The following is a 19,005-nucleotide window of genomic DNA, read 5'->3' as shown; positions in this document are numbered from 1 at the left end:
TGCATGACACATTCTGCGGAGGAGCTGCCAAGGATTCCAGGAGATGTTTTCTGTGTGTGGTTTAGGGCAGAGTTTACCAGTTTAGCATGTTGGTACACATGAATGCCTTTTGAAGGCCCCAATGGAATGGGCAGCAAATGGGGTTTTCCCCATGACTCTGGCTCCTGCTCCTCCACCTCTGCACCCCACACAGTCTAGAGCCAGGACCACTCCTGTCAATCAGTCTCCCTCCACTCTCCCAAAGTAGAAGCCAGCTGAAGGTCACCTCTGATTGCCAGTGTGGGTAGCTTTCAGGTCTTTATTAGTTACACTTTGGTTTCCTTCCACTTTATCTATCCTTTATAACAATCAAGTCATGAATATTGTTGAATTCCATCCCTTTCCCCCCCTTTTATTTGGTTTTACTTGTTACAGTCAAATGTATATCCTTTTAAAAAGGCCTATTTCTGTGCTTTTCCCTCTGTCCTTTTTTCTTAACTCTTTTGTTTTTGTCAGATCAGGCTATAAGTTACTATATTAGACTTTAGGAAGGATGAACACATGTTTTCTTGCAAAAATGTCTCGATACATTCCTAATTCACTAATGAAAAGGACACTAAGATTTTATTCTGCCTGCTCCTGAATTCCTTCTTTAGGTAGATGGGCCATTTTGTTTGTTGTTCGCCTTCCCTTCCCCGCCATATGGTGTCTTTCCTGTTTCTCTATATGGTAATACTGGTATGCTGGGTCATAATTTTAGCTGTTAAATGTATTACTTGCCAGAGTGGGAGCATAGGAATCAGGGCTAGCTCATATGGCTAGGTGTGTTTATGTCTATTAATAGGGACCTAGAAATCTATTTCTTTGGAGATATCTTGCTACTTAAATAAGTTATTTTCTAATTGGAAATCTTTTAAGGTAAGTAACTTGGGCTAAACCAAAATTCAATTGAGGACCAGATTTATGGGTTTGTTTAAGTTACTTTAGTGCCTAAATGCAGGCTCCTGAGAATGTAATGAAGTAACACATCCTGAACAGAATAAAATCAACTCAAATCTACAAAGGGTTCTTTTTAACCTGTTGGAGTCAGAGGACATGGAGGTAAATCCCACACCTTCTTTATGTGATTCTGGGCAAGTCCATTAATTTCTCCCAGTTTCGATTTTCTCATTTGCAGAATGTCTCTTCTAGCTTTGTAATTGCTGTCCTAAGGAAGGCCCTCCTGTAGCTAATTTGTCTGTTAGCTTCATGGAGGAGATCATTGTAGGAAAATACCTGAAGAGCATCTGGAATGGGGGAGGGAGTAGAAAGAGGAGGAGGAAGGAACCCTGGCTATTTTGTGGATGGAACATTGCTGTTCATGCTGGCTTTTCCACCTTCCTCTAAATGACTTAATTTTAGTTTTCCTGGCTTTTTGCTGCTTTAAAGGGGATATGCTTTAAAAACCTCAGACCTGCATGACTCTGTTTTTCCTTATGTCTCCAGGAAGGTGGGCACTATTTTGATATCCTGGTGAGTGTGAGGGGGTGGGGAAGAAAAAGGGAGGGCAGAAAAGGGCATTCCCTGAAATCTCTGGGGAAGCCTAGATCCAGCAAAACCACTCATTTAGCTTGTCCTGTGGTGTTGTGGAGGAGGCATGGAAAAAGCAATGAGTTAGGACTCAGGAAGCCTGAGTTCTAGCCCAGGCTTATGCTACTAAGTCAGCCAGCAGGACTTCAAATCACAACCCCTTCTTTCTCTGGGCTTTGGATTTCCCACTTGTCCAATAAGGAGGCTAAATTCACTTCTTGTAAAAGGATCACAGATTTTAGCTTTAGAAAGGGCCTTAAGAGACCATGTAGTCTCTTATTTTGCAGATGAGAAAATGAAGCCCAAAGAAATTGTCCAAGGCCTTGCAATGCAAGTGATAGTATTAGGAGAGCCTTGGATTTGAAATCCAAGGCCCTGCCCAGACCCAACATTCTCAGATTCTGAGCTGGACTAAGGGGAAGGTGGAGAAGTGGAGTGGGAAGAGGTTGTCTTGACTTTCCGGTGGGGGTGGGGGTGGGGGTGGGGTGGGGGTGGGGTGGGGGGTGTATAGATCTAAGAAATAGAAAAGCTGACTGGAATTTGACAGTGGATCTGAATATGTATCTTAGTCTGTGTGGGTGGGACAATGAACACCTTTGGTACTTGTCTTTGATCTTTCACTGAGGGTTTCCCCTCCAGGCCTATTGTTTGAAAAGTTTGCTATAAATACAGGCTCTTCAATGGATTCCACAGTTTCCCAGACTGACTCAGCCCCAGCACCTAAGTGTCCTGTTGTCTGGTTGGGTTGCCCAGATTGCATCATATTAGTTTAGGGAATTGAAAGTGATGTTAGTGCAACATGTAGAACTTTTAAAATGTTTATTTTCCATCTGCAGTCAGCCCATCAAGAAACAAAATGGCAGAGGAGAAAGAGGTTCTAGAGTGGGCACCGTGCTTAAGATGAAAGAGTTTAGTCATTAGAACCTGGAGATTTTGCCTTGGTTCAGAATGGAGAAAACCAGAAGTCCCAGGCTTTTTGAATTGAATTACTATGAACTGAATATTATAATTGAATATTATGCTATTGAGCCTCTTAAAATCCCAGAGGTTCTGGGAAACTTAGATCACAAGCCCTTTGCTTGTTGTCCTGGTCTTAGGGACACCAGTTCTGCCTCATTCTAGATCAAAGTTGTCATCAGCAGAACTATATTGCCCTGCTCTGGTGACATTGCCTTGCCATTGCCATTATTCCCTCATCACTTACACGCATACAAACAATACGCTGCAATGACATTCTGTAATTGGAGATGATGGATGGATTTCTGTGCTTCGGATCCATGTGAACAATCAACAGTAGCTACATAGCTATGAGGACAGCTTCTTGGATGTGTAAGTATATGAATCCAAGACTCCCCTATTAGTACTACCAGTGGAAACCTTGGATTTGCCACCAGAGGTACCACTTGTAATTCCATTTCTGTCACTTGCTATGGGAATTTGAGCAACTAACTCAATCACTCCAGTCTCATTCCTTATTGGTGGTGTCAAAAGGATCGACTGGCTGTCCCCTGCAGTCTCTTCCATCTGTAAATCTGTGATCCTGTGTAGCTTTTCTTGCATATTGTATATGAGAGTCATTTTAGAACTCTGGTACAGGACAGCTAAATTCTAATTTCCACTGTGCTACTTTCTAGTTGTATGACTACAAGCAAGTCCCTTTGCCCTCTGAAACTCAGTTTCCTCAGCTATACAATGAGGGAGTTGGGTTAGATAACCTCTCTGGTCCATTTCATTTTTAAATTTGTGTAAATCTACATGTTGTTCCCCTTTATACATTTTACATCCAGACAAAATATCTTCCCCACACTCTCCCATCTCTGCCATCTCACTTTACTCTCTTCTATATGAATTGTATTTCTTTCTCTCCTCTTTCTTTTATATTCTCTAGCTTCCTTCAAGGCTCAGTCTCTGTCCTGCTTTCTACAGGAGCTCCTTTTTGATTCCATTCTTTACCTTTATCAATTGCTCGTGCTTTTCCCTCAAAATTTTGAATATACCTATGTATATGTTGTCTCAGTTCCTGGAGGTTAGGGACTGCTTTATTTTTGTTCTTGGATCCTTGATGTGGCTATCATAGTTCCTGTTACTTAGTATATTTTTTAAATAAATGCTTGTTCATTGATTGTCATAGCCTTGAGTACTCCAGGGCCTTACAAAGTGGAGTTTGATGTTAAATATGATAGTGTTTGGATGTCTTCCAATGAAGGACAGTTAGAGGTCATTTCAGATTCATCAGAGTCAGTCTCTTGGAAAGTGACTCTTGTAAAACAGCAGTCCTAGCAGTAGAATGCTTTGTAATTTGGGCTGGGAACTCCTTGCCTCTTTAATTGCAGATATTGGAGAGGAATCTCTTCAGTCCTCAGATCTCAGCAAAAATAATGGCGATTTTTTTCCAGGTAATCACAGGAAAATTTAACAACTATGAACAACTAAATGACCAAACAAAAACCATTCACTTGACCCCACCATCTCTTCAAGTTATTCTCTTTATCTTTCTTTTCTTTTTTCTTTTTATTTTCTTTCTTTTTTTTTGTGGTCAAACTTAGAAAAAAAAAAAAAAGCTGTTTAAGTTCTTTGATTCCAGTTCCTTTCTTCTCATTTCTCAACCCTTTACAATCTGGCCTTCAATCACATTATTTGGCTAAAAGTATTTTCTCTTCAAAGTTACCAGTGGTTTTACCTTCCATATTTAATTGTCTTTTTTCAATCCTCATCCTTTTGACTCCTTTGTAGCAACTGATATGGATGTCCAGCCTTTCCTGTATACTGTCTCCTATCTGGGTTTTTCTAACACTGTTTTTTTCTGCTTCCATAATCTGATTGTTCTTTCAAAGAGTCATTTTTGGTTTGTCATCCATATCTTGCCCTTTGATTGTAGGCAGCCCCCAAAGCTCCATTCTGGGCCTTCTTTTCTTTCTCTTCACTCCTTGATGATCTCTTCAGCTCCTATAGATTCATTTACCTTTTCTATTACTCTGACTCCCAGATCTAAAAATATACTTTCCCTTCCAAACTCCATAGCTATATCACTAACTGCTCATTGAATATTTTCATCTGGATGTCTCATAAGCATCTCAAACTCGGGATGTCCCAAAATAGAACTAATCATTTTTGTCCTCAAATCCATCTCTTTTTCTAATTTTCTTATTTCTGTTGAGGGTACCACCATCTTCCATCCCCAACATCTCTCACATCTCCTTTTAACTCACATAGCTACCATCCTATGTTGAGAACCTCACCACTTCTTGACTGAATAATTACAACAACTTATAGAAAGAACTTAATAATGCTTATTGTTCACTATATTTAATTAAGTGTTGTCCATGGATTTCTGTCTGTTTCTCCCTGGCCTCCCCAACAAGGTCAATGGAGAATAATTTTGTGACCATTGAAACTATAAACAATTTTCATTGTGACATTTTCTTTTTTTATTATAGCTTTTTATTGACAAAACATATGCATGGGTAATTTTTCAACATTGACTCTTGCAAAAACTTCTGTTCCAACTTTTCCCCTCCTTCTCTCCATCCCTTCCTCTAGATGGCAGGTAGTCTCATACATGTTAAATATGTTAAAGTATATGTTAAATACAATATATGTATACATATTTATACAGTTATCTTGTTGCACAAGAAAAATCAGATTTAGAATCATTGTGCCATTTTCTTGTTCAAAAGCCCTTATGGGTTTTAAGATTAAAATCACAGGTATAGCCTTCAAGGCCCTACAGAATATGCTTCTTCCAACATTGTTTCCTATTCTTTTGGAATTCATACTTTCTAATTATAAAATCATAGATTTAGAACTAAAATATTCACAGATATGCACATGTGTATACACATACACATATATATATACATACATATTTTAATTTGTTGATACTTTTTGTTTTTACAAATCATTTCCAATTATACACACACAAATACATCTTCCTAATGTTTCATTGTTAGAAACATTGTTTAAAAGGATAAAGAAAAAATATTAAGTAACTACTGTGACAATGTGTGTGACGCTCTGTACCCAGCCTTCCATTTCTTCAGTGAATAGGAGAAGTATATATATTTCTTCATCTATTCACTAGAGCCAAGATTGAACATTTAGGTTGTAGTGGGTCAGCTTAAATTTATTTTTATCCACACCTTCATTTTCCTGATTCAGAAACCAAGGCCCCCAAAATATCACTGATAGTTCATAGTCCATTTGGGAATTTAAACCCAGGCCATCAGATTTCAATCTAACCCTCTTTCTATTGTACTACACTGCTGTTGTATTATTTCAGCCTGACTAGTGTTCTCTCAGTCCCTGGATGCTGTCTTGATCTGCCTTTTTCTCTTTTGCTCCTGCTCTCCCAAGAGTGAAAGAGAAGATACCAAAAGAGGACACTCCCCCAAACCAAAGCTTTCCAGCCTTTTAAACTCTGGGGCTGTGCTTATCTCTATTTTTGTACCTTGTCTCTTGCTGATCTTCTTGCCAGGTAACCTACCCAACCCCCATCTGCCCCTTCCCCGCCCCCCTTTTCTCTCTATCTAAATCCAGTTCATCCTTGAAAGTCCAGCTCCACCTCAGCTCTGTCACACCTCCAGAGATTCCTGCTCCCCCAAACTCTCCCATCCCCTAAGCTATTAGTGTACCTAAAGCCCTCACTTCTCCTTTTGACACTTAGTTCCAGCCTGGCTCATTCAACTATCTGGTTTCCTCAAATAGATTTTATATTCAGGAGACAATTTTCTACTCCTTCAAAACTTTTCCATTTACCTAGCACAGAATCTTCCATAGAGTGAGGGATTCAACTACCTGTGCAAGCAGAGATGTGTTGGAGCCAGATAAAACATATTGTTAAATTCTCACTTTGGCAATTTGTAACACATGCTACAGATCAGGACTTAGTTTATTGTTTTGAAGACTGTGACAGAGAAAATGTTAATAATGCAAATTAAACTCGTAAGTGTGTTGTGGGCACATTTTGTTTTGTTTTGTTGTTGCTGTTTTCCAAAGAACTATTTGTACAATATTTATCAGCCCACTCCTGAATGCAGAAATAAAACACAAGCTCTTTACGTACTATCAAACTCCATTCCATCCCTTTCACACACCCATGCTTGGGCTTATAGTTAGTCAGCACTTGATGAAAGTTCATTTATACTTATTTAGGAGGATCATATATTTAGAACTGGAAGAGACATGTCAGGAAGCCAAGGTTAAATGGTTTTTCATGGGCACACAAATAGTAAGGGGCAGAGTCAGGATTGGAAGCCAGGTCTTCTAACTCAATCTAGTAATCTTTCAGGACTTCATCAGCATCAGACAAAACAGTTGAGAGACTTGGTTTTATTCCTTTAGTAAAAATATTTTAATCATATCTATAGTGTATAGAGAACTGATTCTAGGTATGATGGAGAAATAAAGTCTAGATAAGCCCTGTCCTCATGATGCTTCAAGTCTAATTAGGGATTAAGGCATCATCACTGTTAGCTTGTTAATAATACCGATGATGATAGGGAACATTTGTATATCAATGTGTTAAATGTTTTACAATCATTATCTCATTTGATCCTCACAACAGTCCTACCTAGGAGGTAGGTGCTATCATTATCCCTTTTATAGATCAGGGAACTAAGAGAAACAGAAATAGAATGACTAGCCCAGAGTTACACAGTTATTAAGTATATGAGGCCTGAATTGTACTCAGGCTTTCGTGACACTTGGTTGGATGCTATTAGGCATAGGCAAAACTAGGAATTCTTGTATTTGGGGCACATTTGGTTAGGTATAGGAGTGGTTTACGATGGGGAGTATGGCATAAAGGATTGTCCTCCCTAGGTTCAGCAGGGTGCTAAGAAAAGACAATTTATTCCCCCAATAGGCTTGATCTATTTTGCCATGGCAGAGCCAATAATCCCTTACTCTTTTCCATCCAGGTCAGGTCTAATTGGATCAGATTTTGGGGTAGCTTGCTTCTTTGTAGAACAGAGTGGGAACAAAAAAAAAAAAAAAAAAAAAAAAAAGAAAAGGGTAAAATTGGATAAAGTAGATGGATGGTGGCCCAGGATCAAATGAAGGAAGTGTGATCATTAATAAATTGCTTCAGAAAGGATCTCCTTTATGATAGTGTCCTAGGACAAAGTCTAGGTTAACTTGCTCTAGTTAGTTTCTGATGTAGCATTAGAGATGTTCTATGTACATATAAATTATAGAGAAAAAAGTCATGAAGATGGGTATAGTGGAGAAGGTGAAGGAGATCAAAGCTTATGTTGATAGGATTTAGTATGATAATCTTTGAAAAATGTGTTTTGTGGTACACAATATGAAGTAGACTGCTAACTTATTGCTTTAAACAGCTCTGATGCTTTCTGTTTAGTTGATGGTGCTAATGGTTAGGGACTTGTTATTGCTTATCTTTCATTTTTGAAAAGGACCAGTGGAGTAATGTCTTGACTTATGCATGCATTGAATTTAAGTAAGACAGAATTGCACAAAGTTGTCAGCTTCACTTTCTCTTTCAGAGTTATTAAAATCCAGTGGCAAGATATAAGTCAGGACCACTGGCAGTGGTCCACGATGCAGCAGATGACCTTAGCATCTTTGATGTCAGAGCAAGCTCTAAGAACTTCAAAGCATCTGCTTCAGTTGCCTTCATGGCCTTTGGAACAAACTGTTCTCATCCACCCATTCTGCTGAGTGAGAGGAGCATGTGATGTGTTTATAAAGGACCAGCTCTGGCATAAGGTCTTTCTGAGCCCTCTTCAGGTTTGTTCATCTACCTGCCACTCAACTCTCTTGTGACTCCAAGAAGTTGTAGCATGTACAGTGGTCATATTAAAACAAACCATCTCTACAGATGGGCTATACCAGGTTGAGGGTAACCAACAGAACTCAAACCTGTCAGTGTTTTAGGGGGGATGTCTTCCCTGAGAATGTGGGGACTTCTACCCCTTTGGGGATTTAATCTCGACATAAAAGATTTTGCCTCTCTCTCCTAAACTCTCTGCTCATTGCCAATCTTTTAACTGCCCTGGCCCTCTCAAACACATTAAAAAAACGGCCTACACTTCCCTTCATCTGATGGCCAGAGAAAACTGAAAGAAGGAAAAAAAGCTTAAAAACTCCTAGTCCCCAAACTCTCATTGATTCACAGATGAGTCAACAAATTTGGCCCTCACTTTCACAGTTTGTAATAAAAGAATGTTTGACACCATTTTGGCAAGGCATGCATTGTTTAAAAGGCATAGCTCTGCTCCCCAAGTTGTCATTGTTCTATGGTCCAAAAGGGCTTGTCCAGGGATCTCACATTTTCCCATTTTCCTGTAAAAGTTTCCAGCAAAGTCATCACCCAAGTGTAACTCCTGTGTTCTGGCAAGAAAATACTGTCCCCATAGAACATCATAGCATGTCCATTGATATTTTTCAGAATTTTATTCAATTACCACTTTAGTATGACAAGTACTTATTACATATCTACTTGTATAGAATGTTGTGTAAGGTACTAGGGGCTGGGGTGGGGGAAATGGGGAATGATGCAGAGTTTCAGAACATATGGTCCTTTATTTCACAATGCTTTTAGTCTAGTGGAAAATATCACACACACACACACACACACACACACACACACACACACTACTATCTAACACCCCACAGGAGAGAGAGGTAATCACATTAGACTGTGGGGTATAGTGGATACAGCACTGAAAGGGGTGTCAAGAAGCCTTAAGTTCAAATCTCATGACAAGATATTTACTATGTGATAATTAACAAGTCTCTCAACTTTTCTGGGGCTTTTTTTCATCTGTAAAATAAGGAGGGTGGAGCTGATGATCTCTAAGGACCTTTTTCCCTTAAATCTATGCTCCATCTTCTCCAATAGATTGCCCTATTATCCCTACTCATTTTTTTTCAGTCTCTCCCAATCTACTGGCTCTTCCCTACTTACTGCTCATAGACATGCTTACGTCTCACCCATCTTCAAAAACTTTCACTTGATCAATTTCTCCCCATTAGCTATCATCCCATATCTCTCTTCACTTTTATAGTTAAATTCCTGAGAAGGCTGCCTACAATGGGTCCCTCTATGTTGTATCCCCTTACTCTCGTTTCAACTCTCTGCAATCTGGCTTCTAACCTTATTTTTCAACAAAACAGTTTTCTCCAAAGTTACCAATGGTCTGACCTTTTCTCAGTCCTCATCCTTCTTGATCTCTCCATCACCCTTTTCTCTCTGATATTCTCTTCTTCTCCAGGCTGTCATGGTTCTTCCCTACCGTATCCAATTTCTTCTTCTCAGTCTCCTTTTGCTAAATGTTCAGTCATTTTTCAGATCATGCATTCTGATTAACCACTCACTATGGGTATTTTCCAGGGTTCTATTTTGGGCCCTTTTTCATCATTACTATTTTACTTGATAACCAAGTGATGAGATAACCTCATCAGCTTCTATCAATTTAATCCCTATCTCTAAACTGGTGATTCTCTTATTTACTTATCTAACAGTAACTTCTTTCCTAGGCTCTAGATTAGGAAATCTTATCTCTAAATGCCTTGAACAGCATGTCCCAAAATTAAACTCATTATTCACCTTTTCTCCAGACTTTCCCTATGACTTCTCATCCTTCCACTCAAGCTTGCAATGTAGGTATAATCTTAACTCCTCAATGTCTCTGTCCTCTCTCCTTCCCATGTCCAATCTGTTGCCACAGCCTATTGAATTTACCTTTATAACCTCCCTTGCATATGACTCCTTCTGCCTTCTGACACTGCTACCATCCTGGTATAATTCCTCATTACCTCACTCCTGTACTATTTCAATGGTCTGCTGGTTGCTTACCCTGCCAGTCTCTCCTCATTCCAATTCATCCTTTATTTAACTATCAGAATGATCTTCCTGAAGTGAAGATCTGACTATGTTGCACTTCCCCTCCAATAAACTCCAGTGGTTCCCTCCAGGAGATCCTATGGATCAAATGTAAAATCCTCTGATTGGCATTCAGATCCCTTCATAACCTACCCCCCACTCACCTTTCTAGTCTTTTTACACTAAACTCCTATCCCTATACCCAACTTTTCCCTTCTCCCCTTCCCTGACCTCCTTATTGTTCTTCAACAAGAAATTCCATATCCCAACTCCAAGCATTTTCACAGGCTCTCCCACATGTCTGAGATGTTCTTCCTCTTTATTTCTTTATTTTTATTTCCTGGTTTCCTTCAAGTCTCAGCTAAAATCCCATCTTCCACAAGAAAGCTTTCCTGGTCCTTAATTCTAGTCTTTTCCCTCTATTAGTCATTTCCATTTTATCTGGAATTTAGCATGTTTGTAAGTAGTTATCTGCATGTTGTCTTCCTATAAGACTGTGAGTTCCTTGAGACCAGGGGCTTTTTTTCTGTATTCTTAGCACTTACCATAGTGTCTGGCATATAGTAAGTGCTTTGTAAATGTTTACTGATTGACTGACTGATCCTGGGAATTATGGAGAATATGAAAGGAGAGAGACCAGAGAAGGTTTCATGGAAGAGGTTTTATCTGAGTTGGACCTTAAAGGAGAGATAGGAATTCAACACATGGAGAGCATTTGAAATGTTAGGAAAAATATGAATACAGGTACAGAGGGGGAAAATATAGAGCATGTACAATAGATAAGGAGAATTCTAGTTTTTGTAAAACATAGAGAATATATTAGGGAAAAATAGCATGAAATAAGATTTAAAAAATGAGGACAGCACCAGATCACAGGTGGCCTTGAATAGCAGGATGAAAAACTTAGCATTTAGGTAATAGGGAGCCATTATAAGACCTTGAGCACTGAAGTGATATAATCAGATTTGTGCCCAAGATAATTTGGTCAAAAAGAGAGAGTAAAAATTGCCCTTACAGCAGTTAAGTATTTGAACTGCTGAATGGTCATTCACTTTCAGGACTTCCTGTATTCCACCCCTTCCTTTTCCCAAAATATCATTTAAGTAAAATCAGAAATAGAAAGTTATGGTCATAGAAATTTAAATTGATTCAAACACAGGAGAAAAATAGTTATTATATTTAATTGCCCTGTACATACTGGAGGCTTCAGCAAAAGGTGGGAAAGAAAGGTAAGGATTAAATAACATAAAATCATCATTTAAAAGTCCAAGTCAAATCCCATAGAGAGGGGTTATTAAAGGTTTTTAAGTCTTTGTCTCCTTGTGGTTCTGGATATCATTTGCTTTTATTTTAACTTTCCCCTTACTTCCAGAATAAAGCTTTTTCATCCTGAAAGACTGATTGAATTAAAAGGAATTTTTTTCCTGAGAGAATGAGGGGAAGAAATTCAAAATATCTTGAGCGTCTGGTGAAAACTGACATCAGCTAGAAACATAAGGAAGAGGCCCTGATGGGAACCAGCTTTGGTCATATAACTGGTAGAAATTTCACTCAGACATTCATCATGTATATTAATATCAATTGTGTGTGGATCTCAAAGCACTTGAAAAGCTTTTTATACAGTGCATTTGGTTATGCCTATTTTTACTATAGATTGAGACTAGAAGGGATGAAATGACATTAGTAGAACAGTAATGAGATGAGAGCTTGGTAACCTGGACTCTCAGCTCTTATTTTTTTTTTTAGAAGAGGCTGTCCTATTTCATTTTTGTATCAGCAACATCTATCAGAATTTCTTCAGGGATAACCTGGCATGGTGAAGGGATCAATGACTTTGAAGTCACAAAACAGGCCCCAAACCCCAGCTCTGATACTTCCTAGACTGTGTGATTGTGGACAGAAATCCTTCTCTGCTGATTTCTACTTTCCTTCTGTGAAATGGAAATGGCAATGTTCAATAGTTCCTCAATGAGAAAGGAATTTCAGAAAGGCCTGTATGAATGCAAGCTGTTATTTTTATTATTGCACAGAGTAAGCAGTAAATTTTTGAATGACCTTTCTTCAATGAACATAATACTAAGATTTTTTCTTTTTTTTACAAAGTATTTTCTTGAGTGCCTATTTCTTTATTTCCCTTCTCTTTCATTATCAAATGAGGTAACATTTGTAAAGCTAAATTTATCACAGTGCCTGACACTGAGTAGGTACTTAATAAATGCATTTTCTATTCCTTTCAAATACCTCCTTTCATTATGGTGAAAAAAAAAAAGGCCCCTGAAACTTTCATTGAGGTGCCAATTACTATCTTATTTGTCCCTTTTGGGAAAATTTTCTTTCCCTATTTTCTTCTACTCTCCCTTAAAGACCCTATCTATGGCATGATTGTAAATTTCTTGCTCAGTGATCAAACCATTCCTGAATAACCACTCCCCCAGGTGATTCATATTCCTGTCTTCTTTTTCTTTTAGGGATTCAGATTTGTTTCTGCTTGACAGTCGAACTATTTGGGCTACGGAAGAGGGTTGGCTGGTATTTGACATTACAGCCACGAGTAATCACTGGGTGGTGAACCCACAGCACAACCTTGGCCTGCAGCTGTCAGTGGAGAGTCTAGATGGTGAGTTCCAAGACCGTATTGTCAGCAGTGAGAGCTTGAGTGTGTTGAAGAGCTCGAGCCCAGACTAGTTTTAGCACAGTCAATAATCATGTACTTAAGTGGGATCTTTTGAATGTTTTATGCTTGAGTTTCATTAAGGGGCAAGATTTTTTCCCCCAAAAAACAGTTTCAGCATTTTGAGTAGGAATAAAAATCAATCCCCCCACACACACTTTTTTTCTTAAACTAAGTAAAAGAGTACAAATTTAAATGATCACTTGTGTATGCAAGAGTCATGCCTTTTTTGACCCTTAATTTTTTAACTTGGGTAGAGAATCATTTGAGGAAAATGTAGAGGGATGAGAAAGGGAGACAGGGAAGAAGAATCAGAGGATGGAGAAAAGAAGAACAGGGAAAGGCTGAGGGAAAAACACGTAGAAGACACGTGCCATTCCATCCACCTCTTCTCATTATATGACAGTTCTAGCTAAAGGCATTCCATTTGTAGGGGAATTTTTAACCTGGGGTCTATAAACTTTTTTTTAAAAAAAATTATAACTGTATTTCAACATAATTGTTTCCTTTGTAATACCACAGATTTTACTTCATACATTTAAAAATATTATTCTGAGAAGGGGTGCATGGACTTTATTAGGAGGCCAAAGGGGACCATGACACAAAATAGGTTTAAAATCCATGATATTTATTTATTTATTGAAAAACCCCTGATTTTTAAGAGGACAAAAAAGATCAAGTACTTGCTAAAATACAAATATTTTCCAAAGCAATCTAAGATCTCACTCACAAGGATTTATTGTTTGCCCCCAACCTCACCACAAATCTAACAGTGAACAGCTTTCTATAACATTTATCACCCCCCTCCCCCAAAAGTACTAGCACTTAGTCTTAAGGAATCAATGTTCTGTCCACTTCCTTTGGAAAAAGTAGGGAGAGAAGGCCATCTTGTAGAATCCCTGTAAACACTTTGCCATGAGCTGATGAGGCAAGCCAGTTGTGAGTAGGATGTAGGTGGGGTTGGTTGCATCAGTCACTCCTCCCAAGAAAATGTATTTCTAATTAAGCTGGGATGGTTCCCAGGCTTGCTTGTATATGGGTATGTTTCTCCTTTTCTGTTCTGAGGATGAGGATGAAGAAAGAAATGGCTGAGATACTGTGGTGCTGTTCAGCAGTGGTTACCCAGAATGAGGTCTCCAGAATGATGGTGGCAATAGGGGAGACTGAGGGCTTCGGAAGGCTTAAGAAGCAGTCCCAGTTTGCTGTCAGTACTACTTCTGAGTAGCTCACTTCTCAGTTCACTACTCCCTACCTATAACCCTATCATTTGGGAGTCCAGTGCAAGGGTAACAAAGACTTTTGGATCTACCTACAAGAAGAAACTGAGGGGAATTTACCTGAGGGGGGGATAGGAATGTTGAGTTTGATTCTTGGAACCTTAGCTGCTTATTCTTGCTGAATGTTTAATTAGGTCAATAGCATTTTGGATATTCCACTTTTTTCCTCCATCAAGTCTTGGCTCTGAAGGAGGGATGCATGTGTGTGGTTTGGAAAGTACCTAGTTCTCCACAAATGTGAAGCTATCCAACTCAGTCATGTATTGGGCAGAAAACAACCCCTGTAAAATTCTGGGATTATTCTCCAACAGCGCTTTTTGACTAAATTTTCCTAGCTGAAGAGGATCAAGAAAAATCCTTGGGTGGGGGAAATAGTAGTATCTCAAATATATGGGATTAAAATAACAACAGCTACAAAAAAAAAACAAAAACAAAAACAAAAAAAAAAAACAGCGTTTGTTCTCCTGAGAATAAACTATAGGTGGTTATCTTTGACTCTTGGGAGATGAATCTGAAGCACAAACAGGTTATATCATTCATATCATATATCAAACAATTCAACTGGAAGGAAAACCACCCACCTCGTCATCCAAGATATATTCTACTGAATTGTGTCTCCACTCCTGCTACATTTCTGGAAGAGGGCATACCACAGGGGCTTACTCATCAGAAGCTTCCTGGATGCCCTGCTGAGATCTCTTCACTGTAGTAATGTATAATCCCCTTTTAGATTGGGAGTTGGACTCATAGGAAGAAATAAGTTCCTTTCCTAGCCAGATTAGCTCTTAGGTTTCATCAGTTCAAGTGATTTGTGAGAGATAAGCCTACATACTTTCCTTATCAGAGGACTCACTCCTTTGATGCCCTGAGAAATCAGCAATAGACCCTTTGAATGATTATACACAGAGACTTGGCTCAATCCAGCTCCCACTTGGGCTGCTTAGCTCTCAAACCCAAGAGATAGATAATTTAATCCGGTCCTAGAAGTGTTATTCTCTGCCAAGCCACCAAGGGTGGGGATGAGGATGAAGAAAGAAATGGCTCATCATCCTTGTATTTGCTCTAAATTCTGATTAGGTTATTTTTTTAATTTAAAAAAAAAAGGATTTGATAAGGGTTTGGTGAGCCCAGGGCCTGCTTGTATTAGTCACATGGAACTTCTCAAATTGACAGGCACTAGGGTTTTTCTGCCTTCTCCTGTGGGCTGGGCAGAGAGCCTGAATAAGATGCCACCTAAATGGACTTGATCCAAATGGCTATTGCTCCTTCCTGGGCTTCTGCCATTCTGGGTGGCTCCTTGCCCTACTCTCTGGCTAAAGAGACAGCATATATGCTACCAGCTGTTGCTGGTTTGGTTGGCCAGGGGAAACCCTGATCCCAAAGCTTGCATTAGAAATCAGAAAGGGTTAAGAGAATGAGGGGATATATCTTATGGTCACTTTCTAGATTCTTTCTCTAGGAAGCCTTAGTATACCTGAAATCACAAAATGAGAAGACCAGAACAGATGTGATTTATCTATCTATCTATTTACTTATTTATTATTATAGCTTTTTGTTTACAAGACATATGCATGAAAATAACTATGTGGACATGTATACACATACATTGTCTTTTTATTATTATTATAGCTTTTTATTTACAAGATATATGCATGGGTGATTTTTCAGCATTGACAGTTGCAAAACCTTTTGTTCCAATTTTTCCCCTCCTTCCCCCACCCCTTGCCCTCTAGATGGCAGATAGAGCAATACATGTTAAATACATTTAAAAATATATGTTAAGTACAAGATATGTATACATATTTATACAATTATCTTGCTGCACAAGAAAAATTGGATTTAGAAATAAGGTAAAAATAATCTGAGAAGGAAAACAAAAATGCAAGTGGACAAAAACAGAAGGAGTGGAAATGCTATGTTGTGGTCCACACTCATTTCCCATAGTTCTTTCGATGGGTGTAGCTGGTTCTCTTCATTATTGAATTATTAAACAATTGGAACTGATTTGACAGAACAGATATAATTTTAAGCATTTGGCTTAATTTTTTTTGAAAGGAGAAAGAAACTACTTTTTCCAATACTGATTCTGGTTAGAGAACCTGAGTCTAAATACCACTCTGATACATATTACCTGTATGGTTCTGGGCAAATCATTTAATTTCTTCTGGCCTCTGTTTTATATTCTGTAAAATGGGAAGTTATACTAGATGCCTCTTTGAGGTCCCTTCAATGAACATAACACAGCAAGTCCACATACCCATCCATATGGGAAGGTAGGAATAGGACATGGGTTCCCTGATTGCCACTCTACCTGGATCAGCCTATCAGACATAATGGCATCCATATCCATAATGCACAGAATATATCTCTTCCATCATGAAATCTGAATAACAAACAAATTAGAATGGAAGCACACTCCATATGTTATATGTCCAGAGGAAAATGTGTGGTTGTAATTATATAATATGTATTTATTAAGCAGTTATTTATTATATATTAATTAATGATTAATAAACATTCATGATTAAGTTTTTAATGAAAATTATGTATTCTTATTCTTGGGCTAGTGACATTTTTTTCTTATATAATAGGTTGCTATGGTTAGCTACAGAGAATACCCACATGGCAGCAGCCTTGTTTATAGCCATAAAATTAATTCAAATTACTGCATCTTATGATCGAGAAAAGAGTCTCATAACTAGGTTGGTATGAAAATCTGGGAATCTTTTAACAGAGATCTTAGAGACTAAGGCAATATTCCCTTCCCTGTTGTGCTGGAAATACTTATACCTGAAACTTTTCTGGGGATTTATAACCATTCAGTTCTTGAATTCAAATTACTATCCACAACACTGTTGTAGGCAGCCCTCCCTGACCAGAATAGTAAAAAAAAGTAAACAAATCTTTGTGACTAGCCTGTGCTGAATGCCAAAGAAGGATGCAAGAGAAAAAGTGGAATTCTCGTCCTTGGTTTATGTCTAACACGGATCAATCAAATATTGTGACTATAGACAAGCTATTTAACATCTAAGGACCTCAGTTTCTCCAGTTGTAAAATGTGAAGGTGGATAGGATTGGTTGACATCTAAGATTTCTTTCAGTTCCAAATCTGTGGTCCTATGATCTAGGAGTTTATTAGGTATAATAGGGGCATTATATCTTTGCTGTCTTAAGTTCTTATATGAAGAAAACTATCAAGAAGCTAATTTCTTCACTAAAGCAACAACAAACAAATGAACAAACTATAGTTCTAGGATATGTCTTTCCCACAATGATAACAGACAATAAGACTCCTAACTTTTTGAAATTAAGAATAATGACAGCGCTTGATTCATTTTCATCTGCAAGGAAACTGGATATTGATAAGTTTGTGAGGCTATGTTCTGAGACAACAAAGTCACCTTGATTTTTTGAACCAAAGTTCTTGATTCAGATTAGAATCTTCTTAAATTTATTGAAAGCAATCTCCTATATTCTAAAGACAGGTTAGTTATGTATATATATTTTGGAGAATGAGAGACCAATGAAAACAATATTGAATTTAGAGGTAGAAGACCGAGATTTGAATCCTACCCCTTGTAATTGCTACCTGTATGATTTTGGGTGAGTCACTTCCTCTCTAAAGTCCAAATAGTTTTCTCATGTATAAAATGAGGTGATTAGATGAAGTATATAACCTCTAAGATCCCTTTTAATTCTAAATCCTATGATCTGTTGTTATTGTTTTGATTTAGAGATGAAGAGACTTATATATATATAAGTATATATATATATATATATATATATATATATACTTTCATTTGCAAAACTTTTAAGCACTTGATAAGTAGCCCTTTTATTTACATAGTCAGAATTTCTCTTTGCATTCTTCTGGTTTTCATCCCATCATGATGATAACCGGGACCTGAACTCTGTGGAGAAGAATCAAAAGATTGAAAGAAAGCATCTGGCTCCCAAAATGATGAGAATGTTGTGAATAGTTGCCCTGAATGGACAAAAGATGGATTGAATTTAAGACCATATCAGGACCTGACAACTCTGCCAGAGAGGCAGGGAATTGGGTAGAAGAAAAAAAGGAGGAAGGGACAGAGAAATGGACAGGAGAGAGGTTGGCTAAACAGAGGTTTCAGGTGGGGGTTGCTCTGCTTATGACACTGGAGTAGATGACCCACTCTCTGTGTCTTGTATCTGGAATTCAAAACTAGCAATATGGGAGCTTCCTGGGAGAGGAATGTATAGGAAATTTCCTCAGAAACACACATAATAAATGAACTTTCTAGACTCTTGGGTCTTGGGACAGTCCTTCATGATGTCAGTGATCTCTAAGGGAATTCTAGTGACATTTGGCCTCCAGATTTCATCTTTTCTCCCATATAGAACATATTGGTATGGAAGAATGAATATTAGATTTCCTTTGTTTTTATTTCCTTCAGGAGAATAAAGTGGTAAACTGAGGTGAGAATAGTAAACACAACAGGTTTGAGTCTAGGTACTATGTTTTATTAACTTTCTATTTCATGTAATAAATGCATTTGAAACTCTAATATGAATGCATTTTCTTATTTGAAGTTATGTGCAGTGAGGAAGGTGGTGATAATCTTAGTAGGAAATTATGAATAGGTGTGAACACCAAGTCATTTTCCTCCAGCAAATTCTAGGTAGGA

General features: G+C 38.1%; 1 protein-coding gene across 1 annotated transcript in view; it reads left to right on the top strand.

Moving 5' to 3' along the window:
* The window catches only part of BMP7 (bone morphogenetic protein 7), a 97,392-nt gene that overhangs the window by 61,096 nt on the left and 17,291 nt on the right, over nucleotides 1-19,005 (top strand). The window contains exon 3 of the mRNA XM_031951671.1: nucleotides 12,862-13,010. Coding sequence (XP_031807531.1) covers nucleotides 12,862-13,010 — 149 coding nt within the window. The remainder of the gene's footprint in view (nucleotides 1-12,861; nucleotides 13,011-19,005) is intronic.

Source organism: Sarcophilus harrisii, chromosome 2 (genome assembly GCF_902635505.1).
Source record: "Sarcophilus harrisii chromosome 2, mSarHar1.11, whole genome shotgun sequence".
Lineage (NCBI taxonomy): Eukaryota > Metazoa > Chordata > Mammalia > Dasyuromorphia > Dasyuridae > Sarcophilus > Sarcophilus harrisii.
The sequence above is the reverse complement of the archived record's forward strand: the minus strand, read 5'-3'. Positions and strand labels throughout refer to the sequence as shown.